The sequence below is a fragment of the Gallus gallus genome, chromosome 3 (genome assembly GCF_016699485.2).
Source record: "Gallus gallus isolate bGalGal1 chromosome 3, bGalGal1.mat.broiler.GRCg7b, whole genome shotgun sequence".
Lineage (NCBI taxonomy): Eukaryota > Metazoa > Chordata > Aves > Galliformes > Phasianidae > Gallus > Gallus gallus.
Window position 1 is genome coordinate 998,035 of NC_052534.1, and position 23,572 is coordinate 1,021,606.

The 23,572-nt window shown below is 36.0% G+C and overlaps 2 protein-coding genes across 26 annotated transcripts in view; one reads left to right on the forward strand and one right to left on the reverse strand.

The window, feature by feature from the left end:
- VRK2 (VRK serine/threonine kinase 2) overlaps positions 1–6,493 on the forward strand; it is a 45,907-nt gene extending 39,414 nt beyond the window's left edge. For 7 of the 15 annotated variants that reach the window (XM_040698499.2, XM_046939686.1, XM_003640879.6 and 4 more), the window contains 3 exons: positions 2,349–2,525; positions 2,851–3,021; positions 5,974–6,493. In XM_040698499.2, coding sequence (XP_040554433.1) covers positions 2,349–2,525; positions 2,851–3,021; positions 5,974–6,201 — 576 coding nt within the window. In that variant the 3' untranslated portion in view covers positions 6,202–6,493. Of the gene's footprint in view, positions 1–2,348; positions 2,526–2,850; positions 3,022–3,702; positions 3,795–5,973 lie in introns of all 15 variants that reach the window. The other 8 variants (XM_040698500.1, XM_004940112.5, XM_040698501.2 and 5 more) reach the window with 3 other exon arrangements.
- FANCL (Fanconi anemia complementation group L) overlaps positions 5,616–23,572 on the reverse strand; it is a 28,505-nt gene continuing 10,548 nt past the window's right edge. For all 11 annotated transcript variants that reach the window (XM_046938666.1, XM_046938663.1, XM_025148624.3 and 8 more), the window contains 9 exons: positions 22,282–22,378; positions 17,603–17,671; positions 10,608–10,758; positions 8,847–8,930; positions 8,182–8,227; positions 8,010–8,091; positions 7,104–7,220; positions 6,745–6,816; positions 5,616–6,290 (listed from right to left, as the gene is read on the reverse strand). In XM_046938666.1, the coding sequence (XP_046794622.1) occupies positions 6,255–6,290; positions 6,745–6,816; positions 7,104–7,220; positions 8,010–8,091; positions 8,182–8,227; positions 8,847–8,930; positions 10,608–10,758; positions 17,603–17,671; positions 22,282–22,378 (754 nt within the window). In that variant the 3' untranslated portion in view covers positions 5,616–6,254. The remainder of the gene's footprint in view (positions 6,291–6,744; positions 6,817–7,103; positions 7,221–8,009; positions 8,092–8,181; positions 8,228–8,846; positions 8,931–10,607; positions 10,759–17,602; positions 17,672–22,281; positions 22,379–23,572) is intronic.

A 23,572-nucleotide genomic window follows, 5' to 3' on the forward strand; every position in this document is an offset into this window, starting at 1 on the left:
TCCTCCGGTTTGTACCATTTTCTGAACTTAACACCTACCTGGTGGTTCAATTAAGTAATCTCCAGCTGATCCGGCTGGATCTCTGGTTCACACATCTGAGATTTCTTAGAGCAGGATACTGAACAGCTGATCTGTTCATCTCATTGCCTGGCCTAAGACTTGTGCAGTACGGTGTCATAAAGGATAAAACTTCTGGACTGTAAAAGTCACTGCAGCACTTGTTTGCGAGTGCATAACCCTGCTTCAAAACCCATGAGTGGGATGTATCATTTATTAGCACTCTCATGCTGTTGGCTTAGGGACGTTTGTTTCTTGTGGCCAACAAGGTAGGTCCTAGCACCTCTCGTCACCTTTTCAGAGAAACTGTTGACGTTGACTGCCCTGCTGTTTGGAATAAGGAGAATGCTTAAGGGCCATGTAATTACAAGTAGAGAGGGCAGATAACTGAACCTTCTCTGGTTTTACTGCTGTTAGACAATCCAGTGTTCAGGCTGAGGGCCCGGTGCAGTTTGGTGCTGGAGTCCTGGCAGCACTGTGGCAGGCAGGCACTTACTTTCCCTTTGCAGCTCCTCATGTTTACCCCGGCTCTGACTCCTTTCATCTCACACCTCTGTGTTCTCTTCCTACCTCCCCTATTTTCTCCATCTACTTCTCCCATTAAACAGGCAATCTAAAGATAGAGGGAGCCACTACAAACAGGCCTGATTCCTCACTTCTGAGAAGCAGGAACTGACTCTAGCTGCCCTGTCTCCATCTACCTGTAGTAGCTTTGTACAGGAAAGAGGTGAACTTGAGTTAATTCCCATCTGAAGGCCAGTAACACCCAATGCTGCCTCTGAGATCTTGTAACAGGAGCTGTCCTCGAAGGTGATGGGAAAAGGAATTTCTATAGAATTTGAATTTTAAGGTTTAGCTCCCTGTATTGCACATTTAATGTCATCTCAAGATTAATTTAAAGTGTAACAGTAGTTACATCTGTGTTGTTTCAGTTGCACATTGAACAGATGATATAACGTTAATTAGGTTAATTCTCAAATTTGTTTACAACAGTTTTTGGCACTGGATAAATATTCTCAGCTTTCTCACCTACATTGAAAATGCTAGAATTAGGGCCAAATGAAGTATGTAAGGCCAACTACTACTTGTTAGATGTTGTAAGTTTCATATTGGAAAATGATTACATTAATACCAACTTGTCATGTTATTAGTATGGAACATTGTAATTTTTAGGCATAAAACAAATATATTTCTAAGTGCTGTAAGTCCTGTATTGGAAGTGATTTAGTCATTTAAAGTATGTGTACGTTGTGAAGATAGCAGACGTAGCTGTCAGCAGGATTAGCAGTTCCTGCATGATGCACTGTGGTGCTACGATGCAGAGAAAACAGCTTGGACCTCCAAACTGAGAGAAGTGTCAGGGTGGCACTGAGCCTTGCTTATATAATGAGGTTTCTCAAGGCTATTGACAGCATTATGTCCTGAGGTAGACTGCTGGAAACTAGCTTCAGTTACTCAGAATAAATACACCTTTATGTTTCTAAACAATAATATTCACAGATATATAGGTCTGTTCTTAAAAGGTGTTTTGGATTAAACTAAAAGAAGTGCCTACTGGCACTTCCACCAGTATTTAGCTTGTGCAATTTCTATCTCCTATATGTATTTCGTTTGCAGCATGTAAAAGAAGCATATTACTTCTTCTCTAGCTTCTATATTGAGACACAGCTGCTGCACATAGGACCATATGCAAACATTGCAGTTACAGAGTTATTAGGGTGCCAGAAGTACCAAAGGCATGTGGCATACAGCCTGTGTTTTGGCTACGTTTGTCTTCCAAGTTAAAAAAGCCAAAAACAGACATCATTTGATTCATAGTGCTTAGAGCAGCACTAGGAAAAACCTGTATTAACTCAGTGCTATTCACCATGTAATCCCAATTATATTCTTCTAAAATGTAAGACTTCACTTTTTAAATTCGATTACCTAAGTTGGAAGACTTCCTATCTTTCAGTTTTCCATCTAACTCACTCCGCTGGTATGAAATGCTCTCAGCTCTACTTAATGATACGAACAGTGACTTTGTGGCCTTATTCCCAATAAAGGTGATTAATGAATATTTTGAAGGGTAGCTCAGGTTTAGTTTGTAGCATACTTCCCAAATACAGCATAGCTCTAGCTTCATACTGCTTGAAAATGGCATTTATTGGTAAATTAAATGCTGAAAAGAATTATTTAGAAAGATTAAAGCTTACTCTCATTCTGTGTTCTCAACGCTGAAGCTAAAAAATTTTTCTTTTTAAAATACTGTGGCATTTTTTTACTATACAAAACTGCTGACTGTTCATCAGCAGGTTCGCTTACCAAAGCCTATGCCAAAACCAGCTCAACGGAAGCAAAAAAGGATGGAAAGTGAGGAAAACATCTGTCAAAACAAGGCCTGCACTGGAGGAACAGGCAGACTGCTGCAAGATGAAGAAAAGCCGAGTAACTTAAACCGGACACTTCCCCAAACAGAGCCTCAGCAGGTGAGGATTTTGGCACTGCAGTAATGCATGGTATCTGCTGGGCGGTCACTCTCTTAGCTTGCTGGCCACCTTTTGGGAAGGGCCAAGAGAAGAAGAGTGCTCGAAAAAAGTCAAGCACTAAGTCATGAGCACCAGAAGCAGGCGTACACTTATTGGCTTGTATTATTGGAGACCTGCAACTTTGTATGTTGTACCCAGGTAAGAAGAGCAAAACAGGCACACTACCTGTCTCAAATGTGACAGGTAAAGTACTGGAATAGTGCCTGTAATAATTGTGAAGCCTGGTGTTTTTAATTCAGCATACAAAATTACTGTACATCAACAGGTTCAGTTACCAAAGCCTTCACCAAACCCAGTGAAACAGAAGCAAAAGGTGAAAGAGGATGCCTCTCAGTACCCAAGCAGGCCCCAAGCTCAGATAACGCACAGAAAATCCCACGCTGAAGAGAAGCCAATGAAACTGAACAGCACCATTCAAGAGACTGACCGACAAAAGGTGAGGATTTTGGTGTTAACTTTGAGCAGGCGTGGCACACAGGGAAAGAAAGATGAGCTTTGCAAAAAATGAGTTTAAAAAAAACTAACAGCAGTACAAAAACTCAAACTGAAACATTAATGCACACTTTAATGCTTAACACAAACACTGAAAGGTTTACGTACGGTTTCTTGGTCATACAGCTCCAAATTAACACTTGTTGAATATAGTTTGGTAGTAAAGCACTGCCCCGATGTGATCCCCAACAGATGAAAGTGCTGGGAAAAAACCAATCATCTCCTTTTGTGGCTCTTACTGTTTTTTGGTTTTTTTTTTTGGTAGAAACTTCAGAAGTAGAAAAATTAACAGCACTCTCAATAGAGTTCTTAAATTCTGACTTCTTAATCTGAAGATTTGAGAAGTTAACTAATTAATCTCAGTTATTGGTAACTACTACATAAAAGGGCTGAATGACTGTTCTTTCTGTCTTAGTCTTCAACCATCCATTTCTACAGAAGGAAAAAGCAGATCAAGGTTTTACTAACATTCCGACTTAGTATAACATCCTCTGTCCTTTAACAGATTCAGCCCTGTTTATCTTCTTCACATAGAAAAACAACACAAGGACAATTTCTAATAAGCACAAAAATGCAGCTTTAAAGATAGCTTTATTATTAATCCAAAATTATTTGCTTCAAGCAGTCTGCTGATCACTGCCTGGAGACTCCAGTACAAGCTAGGAGAGTGAAGCAGAAAAAGCACAGCTGTACCTGAGAGCATCAGGCAGTAAAGTGGTGAGCAGAACAATGTTTGGAGATGTCTTGGCTGGTGGCAAAGTAGTCAGACCCTGAAAGGTCTCTGGAGTTTTCTGACTCAATAAAACTTTTTTTCTCTGAAGACGTTGAGTGCTACTTCATAAAGCTCAAATGTAAAATTTTAAAAATATTAGCAAATAAAGAAAAGGTAGTGCCCACCCAACCTCTGATCCCCCTGTTGATTTTGTATGAAGGCAATTTTCACTTCTTAAAAAAGAAGCAGATATGGAAGGAGAGACACATTTGGTTTTCCAACATGACATAGGGGGAAAAAAAAACAAACAAACCACTGGTATTCTCATAACATCCCCTGCTCACCTGAACAACTGGACTGTGGATCTTGACATGGGAGATTTGTGTTTCCCTCCTCTTTGTGGGAAGAAAGAAGCGGTACATTTTAAATAACTGGAACCGATCACCAGTCTCATATATGGATTATGCATTTGCTTTGATTTAACCATTCTAAAAGAAAAGCCACTGTTGCAGTATAGTAATGCTGCATCTATATAGAATGGTTTTGTAGTTCTCACTGAACTTAGTGAATAAAAGGGAAGAGTTAAAAGGGAAGATAACAACTTCTTAAGATATTCAAGTGAGGAAATGGAAAAAAAGAACAGTTTCATATTGCAGACTTTCTCTTAATTTCTTCCATGTAATTTGGGAGATTGGTACAGAAAGCTGCATTTTATAGTAGTGAGGTTACGAAACTTCAGGATGGTTCATGTACAAGGGTGGGGGAGGGGGACAACAGTGGCTAATTCAGGAACTAGAGTGATGAGAGTCTGTCTGTCAGGCGTTCTCCAGAGAGCAATTCCAAACCCTTCAGTTAGACAGCTGCCTGGAGTAGCTGACTGCAGGCACCTCGCTCCAACTTCAGCGCTTAGAGAGAACGGTCACGCTGCTGCTGTTAGTAGTAATAGATGATGCAGTTAAAGGTCTGAATACAGAGCTTAGAGGACAAGTTCTGTCTCCGTGGTTTATCTTCTAAGGGAAGTACGTTCAGAAAAACATCATATGGCTGGGACAATGACAAAAAGAGAAGAAAGAAGTGGGTCTGCTTTGTATGATACTGCTAGAAAGCCGTTAGATATAAACAAAAAGGAGAAACAGTTCTGTGTCAGAAGGGGAACACTGGAGTGAGAGAAGTAGGACAAAGAGTAGGATGGCTGTGAGAGACGGGACATCTGGCAAACTGGGAAACAGAGAGGGTGGAAGGCAGAAACAGTGTCTAGAAAAGAATATGGGAGTGATAAAATACAGAACGAAAAAGAGCTACCTTTATGTTGGACATCATAGTTATCTTTCTATCAGATGGGGCCCAGCTTTTCATTAAAGGTAAAAACAGACATGTCTGTCATTAATTTGAGAGAGAAATAAGGCAGCTGATAATGAAGACATGAAATCTCTACTGAAAAAATAGAATTTAGATCACAAGTATTTACTGAGAAAACTATAGCTCTAGGGTTAAAATGAATTCACAAAAAAATTATCTATTGTGAATGTGTATAAATTTTTCTAAGGGACAGTGAAAAATACAGTTTGCATGAACTTTGAAGTCTTGTTTGAGAAACAAAACGATAGAGTTTGGTGATTTATTTCAGGGATGAAGATCAAAAGAGTATGGTAAGGATCCCATTGTTACTGGAGACCTAAAGAACCAGCTGTCCTGTCCAAGTATAAAGAGGAACATGCGAGCATGATATGTGTGCTGTGTGTGATAAACCAGAAGTCAGCCTCACTGTAAAATGCAATGTAAAATGTAAAAGTTACACACGTTGAAGCAGCACATCAGACTTCAGATTATTTTCTAGGTTTCCAGGCTTTATTCACAAGAATACTGTAAAGACTTCAATATGTTAACATTTGGCAAAAATAGTTAAAGGTAGAGAAGAATTTCAGCTGTTCACTTCAGGAATAGACATAAAATCTTTAAAGGGTGTTTAATCAAACCTGCAGTTATGCACTTATTAACATCTGCAAATTCAGGAGTTAAGATTTGTTCAGAATTGTGTTGCTTTCTCTTAGATAACTAATCTAATACGTAGATGTTATCTTCCTTTGCTTGTTGTCTGCTTGTTGATTTTTTTTAAATGCTTCAAATTTCACTCATGTAAATATTAAGGTTATTACTCTTTTGTTTTTTTCTTTCCCTTTGCAGAAAGACACAGGAAGAGAATTACCACCACTCAACCCCCAAGCATCACTCTCAGAATCCAAAAAGAAACCAGATCAACTTTTAACTACAGGTCACCCACTATCTTTGCAAGAACCTGGTCTTTCTGTATCCACTATATTTAGGCTTGCATTTACTGAAGAAAGATTCCATTACAGTATAGCTATACTTGTACTTCTGTTTCTGATATTGCTTTCCTTGTATTTTCTTTGATGTCGCATTGTCCACAGTGTAAGTGCATCAGCGTTCCCACCATGGTGCTTTTCTCAAGGTTTCTTCATGGAAGATTTCACTGTCAGTGGCTTAGAAAATAATTTTGTAAAATAAAACTGTAAATACATACCCTTTAAAAGCAAGTTCTTTTCAACCTTCGCAGTCTGCACCGAATAGAGTTAATGTATGTACTAAACTACTTTGGGGGTTGTTCTATGCTATGAATTTGGGATTTTTCAGAAATGAGTTCTTTGTTACAGACAAATTAAAAAAAAAATCATGAAAAACTGCAGCATGGTGTTTAGTTATTTTTAACACTAGTGTGTATACAAGTTGTGATAACATCTTTAAAGATTTTCTGGAACAGCAGTTAAATACTGATGCACTCAGTGCAATGGAGTCTAAACTTTCCCTCTCTTTATCCTGCTGGGTAAAGGGGAGATAAAAGCTGCAACTGCTGTTCCACAGAAGACTGAGATGTAAGCAAAAACCTATAATAAAGTAACCATGCTACTTCATTCCATTTTCACCATACTTCCTTACCTTGTTGCAATATGGACATTCACCAAAGATGACATTAAAGCTCTGTCTGCTGGAAGGAAGACCTTGTAGCCACTGCAACACAAGTAAGTAAATTAAAATCATCTCTTCGTGGAGAATTTTGCAAACTTAGTTCATCCGAGATGCATCTGCACAGTGCGTGTCACGTCAGTCTGTATAACCACAGTGAGGAAGGCTCACTTCCACGCTGAGCTTATTTTACGAATTTCAGATTGGAACACAAGAGGAAGCACAGTGGCTTTTCTAGCGACGCTCATGGGATTTTGCTTCATCTGTAATTTTAGGTGTGCGATGCTTATTTTTTTTTATAACGTGTCAGTCAGTGCCATTAATTACTGTACCTCATACAGGCAAGCCTGATGAAAAGGTTGTCCGCATCGGGGCTCATTGCACACTTGATCTGGCGTGGTGCCATTGAGGCGGTAGGCATAGCAGATTCCACAGTCCTTAGTAAAGTCCTGAAAGCACACCATTTGAGGTTCAAAAGGAAGAAAAAGGGCTGAGACAGAGAAACATTTTCATCTATTTGTTTTTTGTTTTGCACCTTTTCTCATGTAGAATTACTAAACATTTCTGCCTTCAACGTGTATTTTTTACATTATGGTATTAACGGTGAGAGCAGTTGCCAGATGAACAGGACTGCTAGGTTATATTTTATCCTCTCACTGCATTACATCTAGCTTGACAGGCCTTTTCATACTCAGGCCCCACTGTTTCTTTTTCATCAAACACAATGATTTGTCATTACATTTGGATATCAGACACAAGACCTTGCAGTCAGATATTAATTTAAAAATTTCACGAGTGAAAGCCAAGCTGGTAATACAGTGTTACAGCATTGTCAGAAATTAATTCCAAGTTTGTTTGAAATGCACCAGTATTTGGATGGCCTCTTGTCCCCTGTAAGCAGCTCTACCTAATTAGAACGTAAGTCATCAACATCCATAACAGAATGTTTGGATTTCCCACATCTCATTAGCTACTCTGGAACTTCCTCTTTCCCTTTTAATAGTGAAGCCTATTATTAATCGTCCTACTGCTATGAAGGCCACAGGAAAGTGTGCACCTCTAATCAAAGGTTAACAAGTACTGACAATTGTTGCTTGAAGTTCAGAAGTCCTTATGACAATATATTAATCCAATTACCACTCTTCTAAGTCTCTTACTTTTCCTGGCAGTTATGAAATGACCGCTGAGATTTTACTTATTCAGAAATAATGACTGATCATTAACAAAAAACAACTTACACTTTTTTCTAATGCAGCACGAGATGGAAAATCAATTTCTAAGAGGTCTTTCAAGTTTTGTAATAAACTAATTTCTGGATCCCTGCGAGTGGGAAGAAGGGAGAAAAAAAGTAAATGCTAAGAACAGCAAACACCATTCTGGTTTCAAACCTATATCATTAAAGATGCTTACCACAAGTGCATGTTATTGTTCAGCTTAGTTCTCAAAGGGTTAACCGCTGCAAACAATACACATACATAGTTAAATTATCCTTATGATCCCCTTCTATCCCTTGAACAATTCTACCCTTTCTATTTCAGCACTGAAGGGCGAGTCGTATTTGTTGGTGGTTGTTTTTTTGGTGGTTTTTTTTTTAATTAATCAAGGCACCTAACTCAGTGATTGCCCTCAGTTTTAAAAACTGATTATACCAGCATGTAAAACACCATACTAATAAATACCTGATTTATTTCCCTTAAGAAGTTGGCAGAAAGCTGTGGGAAGCGGAGCTAAAGACTTAAATACTTCCAAACACCACTAGGATGTATGCAGTAGATTATTAACTCTTTATAAAAAGAAAATCGTAATAAAATATAAACAAAAATGCATAATCATCTATAGGATATAAACTGTGTCAGGAAAGCACAAGGAAAAAGTATCACTTAGCAAAACAGCATGCTGCAGATTTATGCTGTTAAAAGATAGTGTCTGTGTCAAACTCTCCTGTACACACACACAGCCTAGTTCCTGGCCCTACTTAATGCTTACCCAGGAGCCTGACGTAGCTTACTGTGGTACCTGCTCACCAGAGAGCAGGTTCTAGAAGAGAAACAGATGTTGCCTGTCTGCTGCCTTACCATGATCTGCTCCAAGGAAGTAACACTCAGGGAGCATCTTTGGATGCCTGGGATCTACCTCTATGTTCACGGAAACGTTGTTCCCTACAAGGAGAAAGTCATAATCAAAGCTTTTCTTTGCAACCAACTACTTGAAAACAGAAACATTAAAATAGAAAACAGTTATAAATTAATGAATTCAGACTGCTTTTAATTGCTCCAGATAACTGAAAAGTTGGTACAAAACATGCAATTTCAATGGACTGTAATTAAAAATAGCAACTTACTAAAAAAAGTTACATCTTGCATTTCTCTGAGAATAGTCTTAACCTTAATGCTTTGACTTCTGAATAATCGAATTAAAGCTTATGGCATAATCAATTTGAAATCTGAGTGAAATTTTAAAAGCGGAAGAGATTTAAATGTTAATTCCACTTCATCTTTTAAAGTCAAAAAGGACAAAAACAGTGTATCAACAGTGTAGAACCCCTCAGCAGCACACTCCTGCACTGAGCAAGCCACAGCATATTTCTCAAACAGCAAATATTTTCTGTTATATGATACCCTAATAACCCCAAAGGATTTGCTCAACAATGTTCTGGATCCAGGTTAAAAACCTTGCAGCACATTCTCCTCTAAACACAAACAAGTGAAATCCAACTTCTTTTTTTTCCCCTAATTAACCAGATATGTTAGGCTTGACCTACTTGAATAAATTGGAATGAAGTAAATTGAAATTTAGTCTTAACTGAAGATCGCCTATGACTGAAAACAAAGGGCTCAAAGCCTTACAATGCCCTTCATTGATCTGAACTTCTTGAGGCTTTCCCATCCTTTTAATTGGTCTTTATCAGTACAGCGGTACAACCTACCCTGATACCAAAAAAAGTATTATCCAATCCACTGCATTTTAACCAGCTGAATTTCTCAGTCCCTCCCTGTCCTGCCCATCCCTCCCACCACCCCCAGTGAAGGAGCTGCCTCAAAACCCCACCAGCAGCATTCCTTCGCCAATCTGCAGGCTACCAGTCTTCTGCAGCTGTCAGGGACAACCTAAGTCTACTTTGGTCCATTGTACGTTCTTAGATTTCTACAATATGCTATTGGCATTTTGGATTTAAGCTGAAAATCAGAAATCTTTTCTAAGATAACATTGCCACCAGTATTCCTAACCTAAGACTTCTGTAAGTTTCTCCTTTGCAAGTACAGGAGGCTCCTTACTCTATACACTAAGACCTTGAAGTGCCACACATCAGCATACGAATTAAGGTACTTTTTCAGATTGTTAACATTGCATGCCTCTAATTTCCTCTACTTCTTTCTTTGTCCTTTGTGCCTGCCTCTTTAACCTCTTTTCCCCCTTTCGACTACACTAATTCTCCATTCTTCCAGGGCAGAAACAATCTAAAACAGTAGTCTACTGAAACACTGGAATTTGTGAACAAGATCAGGGATTCTTCTAAGCTCTGTTTCTACAAATACTGATTTTCTAGAGCTGTCATGCAAGTTCTCTTTTTTGTTGACAGCACGTAACATGGAAATGCAACTTACATTTTGTATTTAACATCATGAAGTTGGAACAATTTTGTAAACAGGCATAGTGTTCAATGGAAGTTTGGTTTTAATACAAAGTAAGAGTTGTGTTTTACTGTTGTTAAGTCCTAACCTTCCTTTTCCTGACTCAAAAAACCACCACCTGAGTAGATAAGCATAGGAAAAAAAAAAAAAAAGCATCCTGAGTTTACTTCTAAAACTCATGCATTCCTTCCAATCTGTTTGTACCTATGGCGATCCTTCTTGAAGTAGCACACCTTGCGGGATTTTCTGGCTCCAGTACCCACGTCTTCCCATCAATTTCATCCATGGTGTCCCAGAACTCCTTCAGCGATTCTAACGCTGCCAAGAACTGATTATGGATGTCTATTAATGAGTCCTAGGAAAAAAAAAAAAACTAAAGATTTTATGTGGTTTCTACCTGTATCTATATAGAATACTACAAAAAACTGCTGTAATTTAAGAAGCATTAAAATCCAGTATGCATGCAATAAGAGCATGGTAGCAAAAAACATTGAACCTTATGTAACAATGCTTTTTTTTTTTAAATTGAAAAAACATAAAATAAACAACCATCTTCAGTACGAACAATTTCTCTAATCTTGGTACTTCTGGCATGCTGTGATAAATACACATCATAACTGGATTTGATGTTATTTCATACTTTTTTTTTTTTCTTTTTTAGGAAACTACTCTGAAAACTGGTGACAGCTATAAGGTAGATTTTAAAAGAAGCTATGATATGTGGCCAAACAATGTCCTAACAGTCTCAAAATGAAGCAGCATAAAACCAGGGACATAACATTACATTTCAAACCACGTAAATATTGTACGAGAAGGAGAAACCGTGCAATAATCCGAGGATTACACTCAAAGGATTTCAATATTTGAGAGTGGATTAGGCAGAATCAGAAAAAGTAGTCATTATACAGGACAATATAGAGAACTGCAATGCAAAAGAAGTCTTAAATATCACTGAGCAAAAAAGACATAATGCTTTCTAGAGGAAATTTTCAAATAGAGAAAATACTTAAGAGTCAAGCTTTCAAAATGCAGATGCCAGAGGGTACAAAATACGAAGATGAATTCAGGGAACCAAAAAAGAGGTGAAGAATGCAATAGAAAGCAAGAGTAATACTCCATACACACTTTGATCCAAAGTAAACTTGAGTCTGATATCAGATGGAATGAGCAGAAAAGCCTGGAGTGTCGTGAACAGAGCCCAGAAGGAGAATAACAAGCACTCCATACATGGCTTCATGTGGACATATGAGGATAGGATTTGGGAGTACCGAAGGACTACCTTGAAATTATTCACACAGAACACAACTGAAAAATCAAATGCATGAGTAAAAACAAGGAATGACAGGAGAACATTGACAAAGGCTTCTTCAACTACAAAAAAAGAGATGGAAAATTAAAGAGATGTGACAAGGGTCACATTTCAGATATACTTTGGCCCAGGAGCCAAACAAGTTCCGGGAGTGAAAAAGAAAAAGCAAATTAAATGCTATGTTCTAAAGAGGTATTTTTTCTACAAATAACACAAAGTATGCATGCAACAGTCTCCTTTAATCTTTTGGTAATTATGCTCTTTCTTTTCACCTGAAGAAAAAGTAGTAATTATATATATTATTCTGAGATGAAGAAATGTTTTTTTATATAACAAGTTCTCATATTTTATGCACACGTATTCCACAAAGAAACAGTGCAGCTTAGAAATAAAATGCTACATTTTTTCCTGCTGTTATTAAATTAAAGTAGGAAAGCACTTAAGCAGAAAAGTGTGAATACTGCCAATCTCAAAACGTAATGCTTATTATCTTTAAAAGCATTTTGTTACTTTTATAATACCTGAAGTGATATAATAGTGTCAGTCACTTAACCACATCTTAGAGTATAATGTCTTCATCTTAAGTACTATTATTTCCAGTATTTTAATAATTTTCACACAGTCCTGAAATGTGATCTTTTGTGCTCTGATGACACTTAAATTAATAGCATAATTTTCTGGTACTTGCAACAGTTGCTTTCCATTTTGATTTTTTACATTTTTCTATATCACATACAGATAAATCCTCTAATAATCATTTTTATCTTTATCTTCTGGGAATTCAAAGGGTTTCACTAGAAAAAAGAAACATCAAGGGATTATAACCCACAGATAAGTTTTAAAATCCAATTAATTTTAATACTAATTGTAATTTTTCAATGATGTTCCTTAAAAAGGTAGTTAAATCTTTTCTTAAACGCACTGTTCATTTGATCTTATTTGCATGCTTCATTGATGTTGCCAGCTGTCTCCTGCTATATACATAAATGCATCTATAGGTATTTAAATACATCACACGCTTGTCATGCAAACCATGAAAACTGTAACACTCCTTTTTAGTTGATTAACCAACTAATTTCAGAAAGGTGCTGGGCAAGAACCAAAAAGATTATCACGCTTTTTTTGGTCTATACTACACCAAGATAGCTGTTAACAGTGCCACAGAGCACAAACTCTGTTTCTCAGTAACCTTTTTATAAGCACATTAGAATTTTAATGAAATATGTCAAATATTCTTAAAAAACAACAACAACAACAAAAAGCAAGACAGCTTTCACAGAATCATTGTTGGCAGCCCACCTGACTCTAAAAATCACCAGCAAAACTAATCTGGTTTTACTCCATCCTCTGTAATTATTAGGTTTCCGTGCCCATCAGGCAAAACATACATTATAAAAATATAAAAAACATAGTGACAGTTCAATCTTTCACAACAGCTTAAAACAAAAAGATAATTTTATGTTTAAAATAGACCCTGCATATTATTTGTAAGTACTGAGGCCACTGAGTCTATGGCTAGTATGGGAAACTAATTAATAGCTAACAGAAGTTCGAAAATCCTACCATGAAATCTCAATGCAGTTTGTTGTAAAGTGGATGTTACAGTCTTTTCTAAGTGGATCACGTGCTATTTCTTTTTCTACACAGTCAGCATCTTCCAGATTTTTCACAGTTCAGGTTGTGAGTGTAGAAAGTAAAGAATACAATTAGTGATGACGTATGAAAATGCAGTGTGATTCAGCACAGTCAGTTCTCTCTCAACAAAGCATATATCCAGTCTCACTGCAGTAGTTCTTCTAGGCTCTGTCAGACAAAAGTCCGATATATGCTCATATAACATGTACCTACACAGTCCTTTGGACTGAACAGTTCCTGATTTGGAAGGACATGATTCTGTAATCTGAACTTCTGTAAATAGTATTTATAGAGACTGGGTTAAATTCATTATTTTACAAGACAACAGACACGCAGACATATCACCTTCATGTGACTTCCACATAACTCCCTATCAGTTTTAGAAAACTGACCCCACTTTTACCTTTTAGTGATATCGGACAGTATACATCCTCCATTCATTTCAGCCACTGACAAGAAATGAACTGCTTATTCTGGTCAGTGAAAATCTGGACCTATCAGATACAGCAGTGATATTCTGGACCTACCTGGAGAGGAACACAACCTATTGCTGCTCCTGTTACTCCAAAGCTTTGAGTTTTCTGCCTCTCCCCTGACCAGCCTCACCCTAACAATCAGTCTTCTATCTAGGAAGAGTCTCAGGTAGTTCTGCAAAATTTATTCCCAGTTCTACTCTCTGCACTCTCATCTCCATCCCATCACTAGTCCTAACGCTAATTCTTTCTTTTACTTTACTTTATTCCAATTCAGAACACCTCCCCCAGTCACTTCAGTTAAATGAATAAGAAGGAACGGGGGGAGCAAGTCACTCTACTCTTGATTCTTATTTCTAGAGCCAGAAACTTTAAAGCAGTGCTACATGATACATGACAACATTCCTGACAAATTTCAAGTGCCTATTCCAAATCCTGGAAGGACTAAATACTGATCGAATAACAGTGAGAATGCTCAAATTAGATACAGTGCCCTTTATTAAAGTACATATAATCAAAAATAAAGTATGATTTATCTTTACAGTGAAGTGTGGTGGGTCTTTTTTGTTTCATTCTGTTGAGTTCTTTTGTTGTTGATATTGGGGGTTTTGCTAATTCTTCCTAACATAATATTTGCTGAACCTTAAGAATCCAGTAAAATTAGAAGAACCACAAAGCTTTCTTAACTGAAAAGGTGAAGTAGACTAAGCTATGGATGTTGCTATCTGCCTGTCTTTTATGTACTCCCAAATAAAGAACCATTTAATAAAGCGAGCAGTTGCTGGCTGGCAATGGATCACCTGTACTATGTAAGTAATTTATAATTCTTTAGATTTCTTTGGACTACTATTTATTTCACACAAACCAAACTTTACCAATTTTCTTCCTCTTCAGCACAAACCAAATACAGACACAATACTCTGAAATCTTTATTAAGTGTCTTGTCAACCACTTCTATTTTTTGTATTGATAGATACATAGAAAGCAGATCTGTGAAGCTCCTTTGCTTAAAAAAAGAAAAACACAATTATGCCATATTTTACTGTTTTTCCATTAAAATAACCAAATAATCTCATTCACATCACTATATCTTCTGAATTTTGTATTACTGTTTCATTGTTGGCTGGCTGCATGACCTCATTAGTTATTAATTTCCACTCTCCTGACCTTCATGTTGCAAACCAGGTGGGCAATGGTCAGTACAGAAACAATATCCTGATGTGAGGGCAGCAGAATACAGGTGCACTGAAACTGCAGAACCACGCTGACAGTTTATACTAAAATCTGTAGACAGAACATTTATTGGGTAATTTAGAAAAAGAATATAACTGAAATAAGTAGATGTTCTTGCACTTGTCATTGAGAAGCACTCTGCATTTATTTGGCACTTGTAACAGTAGCGGCAGCAGCAGCATTGCCCTTGGTGCTGATTTCTTACTACTCTAAAATGTCTCCTCTGAGCCAGAATACACTGGCTGTTGCTGATCATGCTGTGAGACACCTGCACTGGCTACTAGGCTTGTCATGACGCACAAAACCCTACCATCTTCAGCTTGACATTGTGCAAGTTATAATTATTCATCCAAATGAATATGTCAGAGCAGCAGCAGCAGACCTCTCATCAGAGCAAAAGAAAAATACATCAAAACATTATCAACCCAGCAGGAAGACAGGGACCATAAGGAAAATTACCCATTTTTAATATGGATGCCATAAAGCCACGTCTATTATTATACCAAAAAAAAAAAAAAAAAAACAACCAACAAACCAGCCACCCAACAACCCCTCAAGTTTAAAGTCCATGAGCACTGAAAAGAACCTCAAATAGGCAACAGCAGGGGGAAAAAAATTAAGCAAAATCAATTACCTGAAATCTATTTATATTTTCTTTCACAAGTGTTTATATTATAATAGCACGATTGCATATTTTTCAGTTAAGACTTGTCAGGTTTTTTTTACATCAAAGATGACCAAGAAATATTAAAATTAAAGGTCCATTAAAACTTTACAGTATTTTACTGGTAGATAAATACAGCATGCTCTCTTTCCCTCTTAGGTACCAAAATTTTTAACCACTTGAGAACCTGCTAACTTCTGTTACTATTTGTGTTTCAGGTTTATCTAAGTTTAACCCTTATCCTACCAAGATGTTTACTCCAAGAGTTTCAATGTACTTTGAAAATAAACACAGATTTAAATAGTGTAAGCAACACCAATGTTTACTACAAATATTTTTTGTCCCAGAAGTTCACATCATACTCAGAAGGTCAATACTGAGAAAAGAATGTACACGTCTCCCATCAGAAAGCATACGTTGTTGCTATTTGCCTTCACATTACAGTAGATTATCTACAGCTGAAATTAGTCTCTTATGATTTCAAAACAGTCCTCAGTTACATACACACATCTATTGTTTGTGTTTTCAACCAGCCCATAATCCTAACTGTAAGATCTTTAAGATTCCAAGCACTGGAGTGTCATATTTTTTAAGATTATATTTTTACTTTCTTGTAGAGTCATACTAACGTATTTGCTCACATCTTTTAACTTAACGTAAAGCAACTTGCTTTGACATGTTTTTCAAGAACGTTATATTAAAACATAAGTCCAGCTGGTAGCTTTAAAATTACTAACAGTAAACTCGGAGCAGCAACACCTGTCAAGGATATTTGAAATGCTTTTAATTTGAGGCAACACGCACGGCAATGACATAAGAATTAAGAAAATAATATCAGAACTATAAATAACACCAGAGCTAAGAAATAGCATTTGAAATCCTGCCTATAATATGAGGAAAACAGTAAAACTTCAGGAAAAAACAGTACCTGTTCAGATTGTTTAAAACTGTATCAGAGAGTCAAAAACTAAAATTACACATGAAAATAAACACAGTTTTTATTTGCAGTGGTTCATTCTTGAAGTTACTTCCTCAGGCTCTCAAACTGAAGGATCTAAGGTGATATGCTCATCTTAAAATCATTCTGATACAATCATTCAGTTATGACCCCTATACAAATTTTGCAGTGTCAAAATAAGCTTTACTGATGGGCAGAAATCATTGTAGGAGTTAGAATTATGAAATGCCATCCATCACTTGCTCAAAATCTGTTTTTCTGAATTAAACGACATCAAATCTCAACTATTTTCTAGAGATAATTCATATTAACTTGCTTCTAAAGTGGTCACTTTTAAATCCATTTAATCAAGGATGCAGGATGCATGCTCCATTAAGGTAGAGTGAGACATGAAATAAAGCAAGAGACTAAAAGACAGTAGCTCACATTGAAAACTGTTAAAGTATGAAATTTGAGTTCTCTTAAGTATTTTCTTCTTCTTTTGGTTATAAATGAAGTTTTATTATGTTGTGGAAATCATACAGCATAACAAACTGTGGGAACCGTGGTTTTTGTTTGGTTGATGTATTTTTTAGTATAGCTGTCACCTTTCAAGGGTGGTGCTTCTCTACACAAAAAGCTTATTGTGCATATCATTTCCTAATATTTCGAAAGACTTGAAGTTTCAGCTGTACATACAGCTTAAGAGAAAAGCAGTATGAGCACAAAGCAATTAACAAAGTACACATACACGAAAAGAAAACATTAAAAACAATCTCATAAGGAATATGTAGTTCAATTTTACATTCACAGAAGCAGGCCTAAAAGTAAAAAGCACACAATTTTAACACTGAGTATCAAATGAAGTCCAGCACATCATTACCACCTACCTTCATACATGTACCTCAATTATAAAAAAGAACAAAAATAACAGGTGCATAGGTTTACCTGTGGCATCCAAGAAATGGCAAACTGAACAGGAAAATCCACAACGCAGTCTGGTGGTTCAGTAGGATACTGAGGAAGGGAAAAAAAAAAATTATACATATATAATTCTGGTTTTGGTGGGTTTTTTTTGTTTTTTTTTTTTTAATATGATGAAAATCAGACTGCTACTTAGCTGCCAAATTCGATAATGAAATATAAGCACTTCATGCATCTTGAGAACTTGGCTCTCAAAGGAAAAATATGGAAGGCATTTTAAGAAATCGTTATAAGTGTTAATTATCACCTAAAGAAGAAATCTACGTGTAAAGAGATTTTATGTACCAGGTTTTGGAAAAGTCAGGAGGATCATAGCTTACTGTGTTCACTGTTTACATAGGCAGATTAAAAAAGAATTTCAGAAACAGATCAAGTAAAAAAAAAATTAGAAAATATTTCTTGGCAACTTTATGGCATCTGCTTAACAGAAGCATTATCCTTGCAGTATCCTTCCTCCTCAATTACCTGCAGTGGATACAAAAGTTTAAAGCAAACACAACAAAACAGAAAAACTTTCCTGAGGCAAGGATTAATTTTCAATTGAACTAGAATATTTGTTGAGATTGGAAGTGCTTTTTGTTTTGAAACTTAAAACAATCAAAGCAATCATGTAGACAAAATTAAAACTAGCAGCTATTCTCTCCACCTGCCCCCAGATTAAAAGGTATCAATTAGGAAGAAAAATATTGACTTGTTTTTTTTTTTAATAAAAAAAGGTATGTTAACTCCAACCATTGACCATTCATTACACTTTAAAAAATACTGCAGCTCAGCTTCCCACTCTGAGATCTGTGGAGAGAAATATATTTTCTGCAAAATAAAGCGGTGAAAGAAAAAAAACACTTCATTACAAATTATCAAACTATCCAAAATTCATTCACCTGAGAAGCTGCCTCCTTTAGTCCTATGCAACATTTCCAATTCAGCCAGTGACATACCAAGTGGTATTACAGCAGTTGTATTAGCATCGCATAAACTGCTAATACAAGAAAACATTTCAGAAAACCTTACTTGAGGAAACATACAAAAAAAGCCCCAACTTCCTCCCTGAAAACAGAGATGTGAAGCTTAACTATGCTGCTTCCCATAACCTCCACTCATAATAAACCTCCGCACACAGATATCATCATTATTTACCAGACATCTAGCAACCAATGTAATTTTTTTTAAAGTGTTTTTACTTCATGTACAGTTCAATCCTACAGGAACTAGTTCCCAATTGTTCTTTGTAAAAAGAGCAAAAAAAAAAAAGAGGTATAGCTTCCCAGGAGCATCCATTCTGCACTGCCTTGATTTTAATAATGAAGTGGATTTATGCATTTCACAGAAATTTGTTTAAACTTGCACTTTTTAGTATGCCTTCATTTGTGGTTTCTGTCAGATATCCACTTTCTGAAGACAACTTCTACAACTTGAGTATCTTGTGATTTACTATTTTATCAAACTGGTGGCAGTCAAGCTAAAAGAGAACAAACAACTAATTTGAACAGGAGGCAGTTACAGTTTAGAAAACTATACCCAAAAAAGCTGTCACAGTTCCTTTTACTGTAGTGTTAGCAGTATTTTTCATGAAATGCTTTAATTTAATGCTTGCATAAAAATAAACTTGTTTTCAATGTATAAAATCTTGCCTAAAACAAACAGATCAGTTTCTGTGTGGTATTAGTTTTAGGACTACCCTAGTTAAAATAGCAGCAGCATTAGCCAATTAGGTGCTTATTTTCTTGGTAAGTAAATTCACCTTATGCGTTCTTTTGTATGTTGCCTTTGAACAAGTGGTTGCAAACAGATTCTGCAAATATTTAATTATTTTAAAAAATAATTGCCTTATCTCTTTAATGCTTTTGCACCTTACAGGGTAAAATCTTATATAAAATAAGATGAGTGATTCTGCCGGTGATAGTATTTTACAACGTTATACCACAGTATATCAGCAGCATCATATACAATCAGATTTGTATGTTAGAAATCCTCCTACTTTTCAGAAGAATTTAAGCAATTACTAGAGCAAAGATTTATATACTGTATTTTGAGCATGCAGCTGATGTTATCTAGAAAAAGCATTTTCAATAACCCTCGCCAAATCATTCACTTAATTACTGTCAAAGCATCTTGTTTACTACATGGCATGCAAATTATTGCAGTAGCTATTAAGAGTTCTTGGGATCTGAAATGGCAAGCACCCAACCCACTTCCAAGAATTAAAATATATGAGTTTCTCATGTAACACAACATAAAATCTGAAAAATAAAACCTAATGTATTTTGTTTTATACCTTGCAAAGATGCACATTTGGCTTTCAGAAACCTTCTAGCTCATTTATTAAATTGTGAGTGGAAAAATTTTCTGCATCAGGCGTTTTCAGGCAAACTAAACTGAAAACTATTTCACAAAATGTAATCTGAGTGTTAAACAATACATCTCCTTATGAGGATAGTCCTAATAATTTACACAAGTCGACATCGTGTAGCACTGGATTTCACAAAGATACCAAGGACATGACACTCTCGATTCTTCAAGATTTAATTTGATTGCCCCGAGCTTCCTATCTACTTTATAATGTAGATTATAGAGAGCAAGCATTTTTAAGAGCAATTCCTAACACAAAGAACATTAATCCAAGAATAAGTGAAAGCAGTAGACAAACCGTTAGAGAAAAGTCCTCAAAATACATCCAAACCATTAAGGATGGTAGAGAAGGAAAATTCAGAGGATTATTTGGATAATGCATTATAACTTTATGAAGAATAATTTTCAAACTACTTGTAGAAGTGTTCCATCCTGAAATCACTGTCGGCATGCTTATTAACTCATCTCAGTGCATGGCATCTGCAAGGACAAGGCAGAACCAACCACTCTGCCATTACACAGACAACAGCCAGCAACATATGCTCAGAGGAGAGGTTTACTCTCTAACTACAGTCAAATAAATAGCAAAACAAAAATAAGCATAATTGTATTAAAGAATGTTACCAAAAGAAATCTCTTCAAAATAGTCTTCTCAAATATATGAGATATGTATATAAAGGAAAATCAAATCCCTGTGTCAACAACATTTCACATATGAATTTTCTCTTGTGGCAAGTTTAAATGCCAGACAGTTTCAAAAGGACAAACAATTGATCCTTTCATCACAAAAATCATTTGAAAAGAAAAAAAAATTGATGATTACTTTTTACAGCAGACAATTTAGATAATCTAGTCTTTTTATTACACTGCATCTTTAGTTGATAGAAGGTGCTGCCTTCTGCTACTAGGAGCCTAAACCTCACACATTTCATTACTATAAAGAAAAGTGCAAGTTTTTAGAACAGAAAATGGGTAATCTTGATTCCCATTATGGTACAATGATAAGTTAAACAGAACCAGCCAATGCAGAAATGTAATATTGTTTGACTAGTTTTATCAGGTGCTTGAGCTTTACAAACAGTTAAAAGTGTTTTACTTCAGTCTCCATAAGCTTTAGAAAAAGCTTAGGGGTAACAGGCTGCATGCATTTCATTTCTAATGCCATACTAAGTACATGGATAGCAGCTCCCTTATAAGCAATGACAATGCAGTCAGGTAATTATTCTTGCACACTAAATAGCCCACAATTTTACCTCTTGGGATTTTTTTTTTCCATCACTGTATTTAACAACCAAATGACTAGCAAATTAATTATTTGTTTATTACTGTGTGCATAAACATGTGCATATATATTTAAAGTACTTTTATTATTTTTTGAAAATGTATATTGATAACCACCATTCCCCAACAATTTTTTTTTTGTCCTTTAAGGTAATACTGATTTGTCTTACATAAAACTAAAAAACTCCTGTGTTATTGTTTTTTAAAGAATATAGGAAGTTTCTGATTATGAAATTCAGTTTCACAGTACAGTGCCCAGTTCTCAAGCCTTCAAGATTATTATTCCAGATGATGGACCAATGATAGTTTCCAAATCTACTTTTACCCATAAGCTGATTTTCTGAAGGTAACAGCTACACATGCCATCACATAGCCTGGATATTCATAGTTTCTGGTAGGAGATTCATGTCTTAAAACAAGAAATTCTACAAAGAAGTATTACAGTTTGAGTTCAGCTCTATGTATTAGGAAGAATTAAATCTTCGCTGCTTTCATACATGCCATGGTTTGTGTTTTTTTTTTTTGTTTGTTTGTTTTTTGTTTTTTGTTTTGCTTTTTAAATGCTTAAGAATGTCAATTCTGTGGTCAGTCTGTCATAAATCTTTACCTCTGCAGCTTAAACAGTAAGACTTGCCACAGAAGCTACCTACCATCCTCTAATTCCTGTTATATGCTTAGTCTCTGGACTGGGTGATTATGTATGAAAGTCTCTAAAATAGCTTTATCTGTGATGAGGTAAAATAATTGCAGCATTACAAAGCGTTTCTCATATGATGCGCAGCCTCATATAAGACCCTTACAGATAACAATAATGTATTAGGAATTTTCACTGAAGTTCAAGTCAGAAGACTCTGCATTTCACAAAACAATTTCTAAAAAAAAAATAAAGCCACCAAAAAACATTATTTTGCACAACAGACATGCTAACAGACCAACTCTCTGAAATCCTTACAAATTAGAAAATCCATCGTTTTCATGGAAACCTTGAAGTATTTTCCCCCATATAAATTCACCTTTGCATTTAACTTCAGAGTGATCAGATGTTGTCGACCACGAGAGTCTTCAGCTTTTAGCTTGACTGTGGTGAGACCAGTATCCACATAAGCAACTCTAAAAGAGAAAAGAAAGTTCCAATGGTATTTTAAGAACTACAGCTTGAAAGATCTGCAATACTCTTATTAGTGTGTTACAAATATTAATCAGGGGAAGTCTCATATGCCAAGCATTTCGGCTGTTCTGGATTTACTGCTGTTAATACACCAGTCTACTGCTTAATGCAGTCATACATCTTTGGGTTATTTACAGTGTGTGTCAAGGCTCATGCTGTGGTCAGTGAGCGCTATGTTTCAGTTTTCCATCACTGGAACCTTTGACACACACAGCATGTTCCTGTCAGCCTCTACTTATGTACACATTAAACTTCCTGTCAAATCTTTGATCCATTTCTGCAGTTTCTTACACTATGAGACTTTTATGCTTTTGATTTGCTTTTGTCTTCATTGAAGTTCTCTTTTGTTATCAATAATATTATTGCTGAAAACTCAGTGGCTACTGGTTCATATTCTGAAATTGATTTTTCACAAAAAGCAGTTCTAGAACAAATACAAAATGAGTTGTTTACAATGATTCGCCTTTGTTTCACAACAGTCTTACAAAGTATAAATGCACCCAAGCAAGTAGTAAGTACATACTAAACATAACATAAATAAGTTTTAATATTTATGACAAAATCTCTTTTTGTTTAAGATGTTACTGATATGTACTTCCCTAAAAAATGAAGATGAATGAAATTATGAAATACATTGCTCTGCCAAAGTACGTTCTACTGAGAGGCTTCAACAACTGTCAACAAGGTTGAGACTTACCCATGTATTTACCGGGGAACCGAGTATGTGTATATTTCAACATTATTACTATATTGTTCTCGTGTAATGACAAAAAAGCAGCCTACAATTGTTATACAAACTTATCACCTAGACTGATGGAAAACTCCATCAGAGTTCAAAGCAAGTACCTGCTTGCTAACTTAAGTAACATTTTTCTAAATTAATACATACTGGCCCAGTCACTTTAGCCAGAAGGCTGAAAAAAAAAACGTATCTCTTTCAAGAGAAAATAGATACGCAGTTGTAGAAGTCTGCACAGGAAAAAGTAGAGCTACACATTCCTAGCAGGAGGCGACAAGAACAAAGTGATCTCCATAATCACACATGAAAAATATGGATGGAAAAAAGCAGTAGTGCTAGTGAGTATTGAAAAAGACACTATTTCACATTTAATGCTGAATAATTTAAAGCAATATTA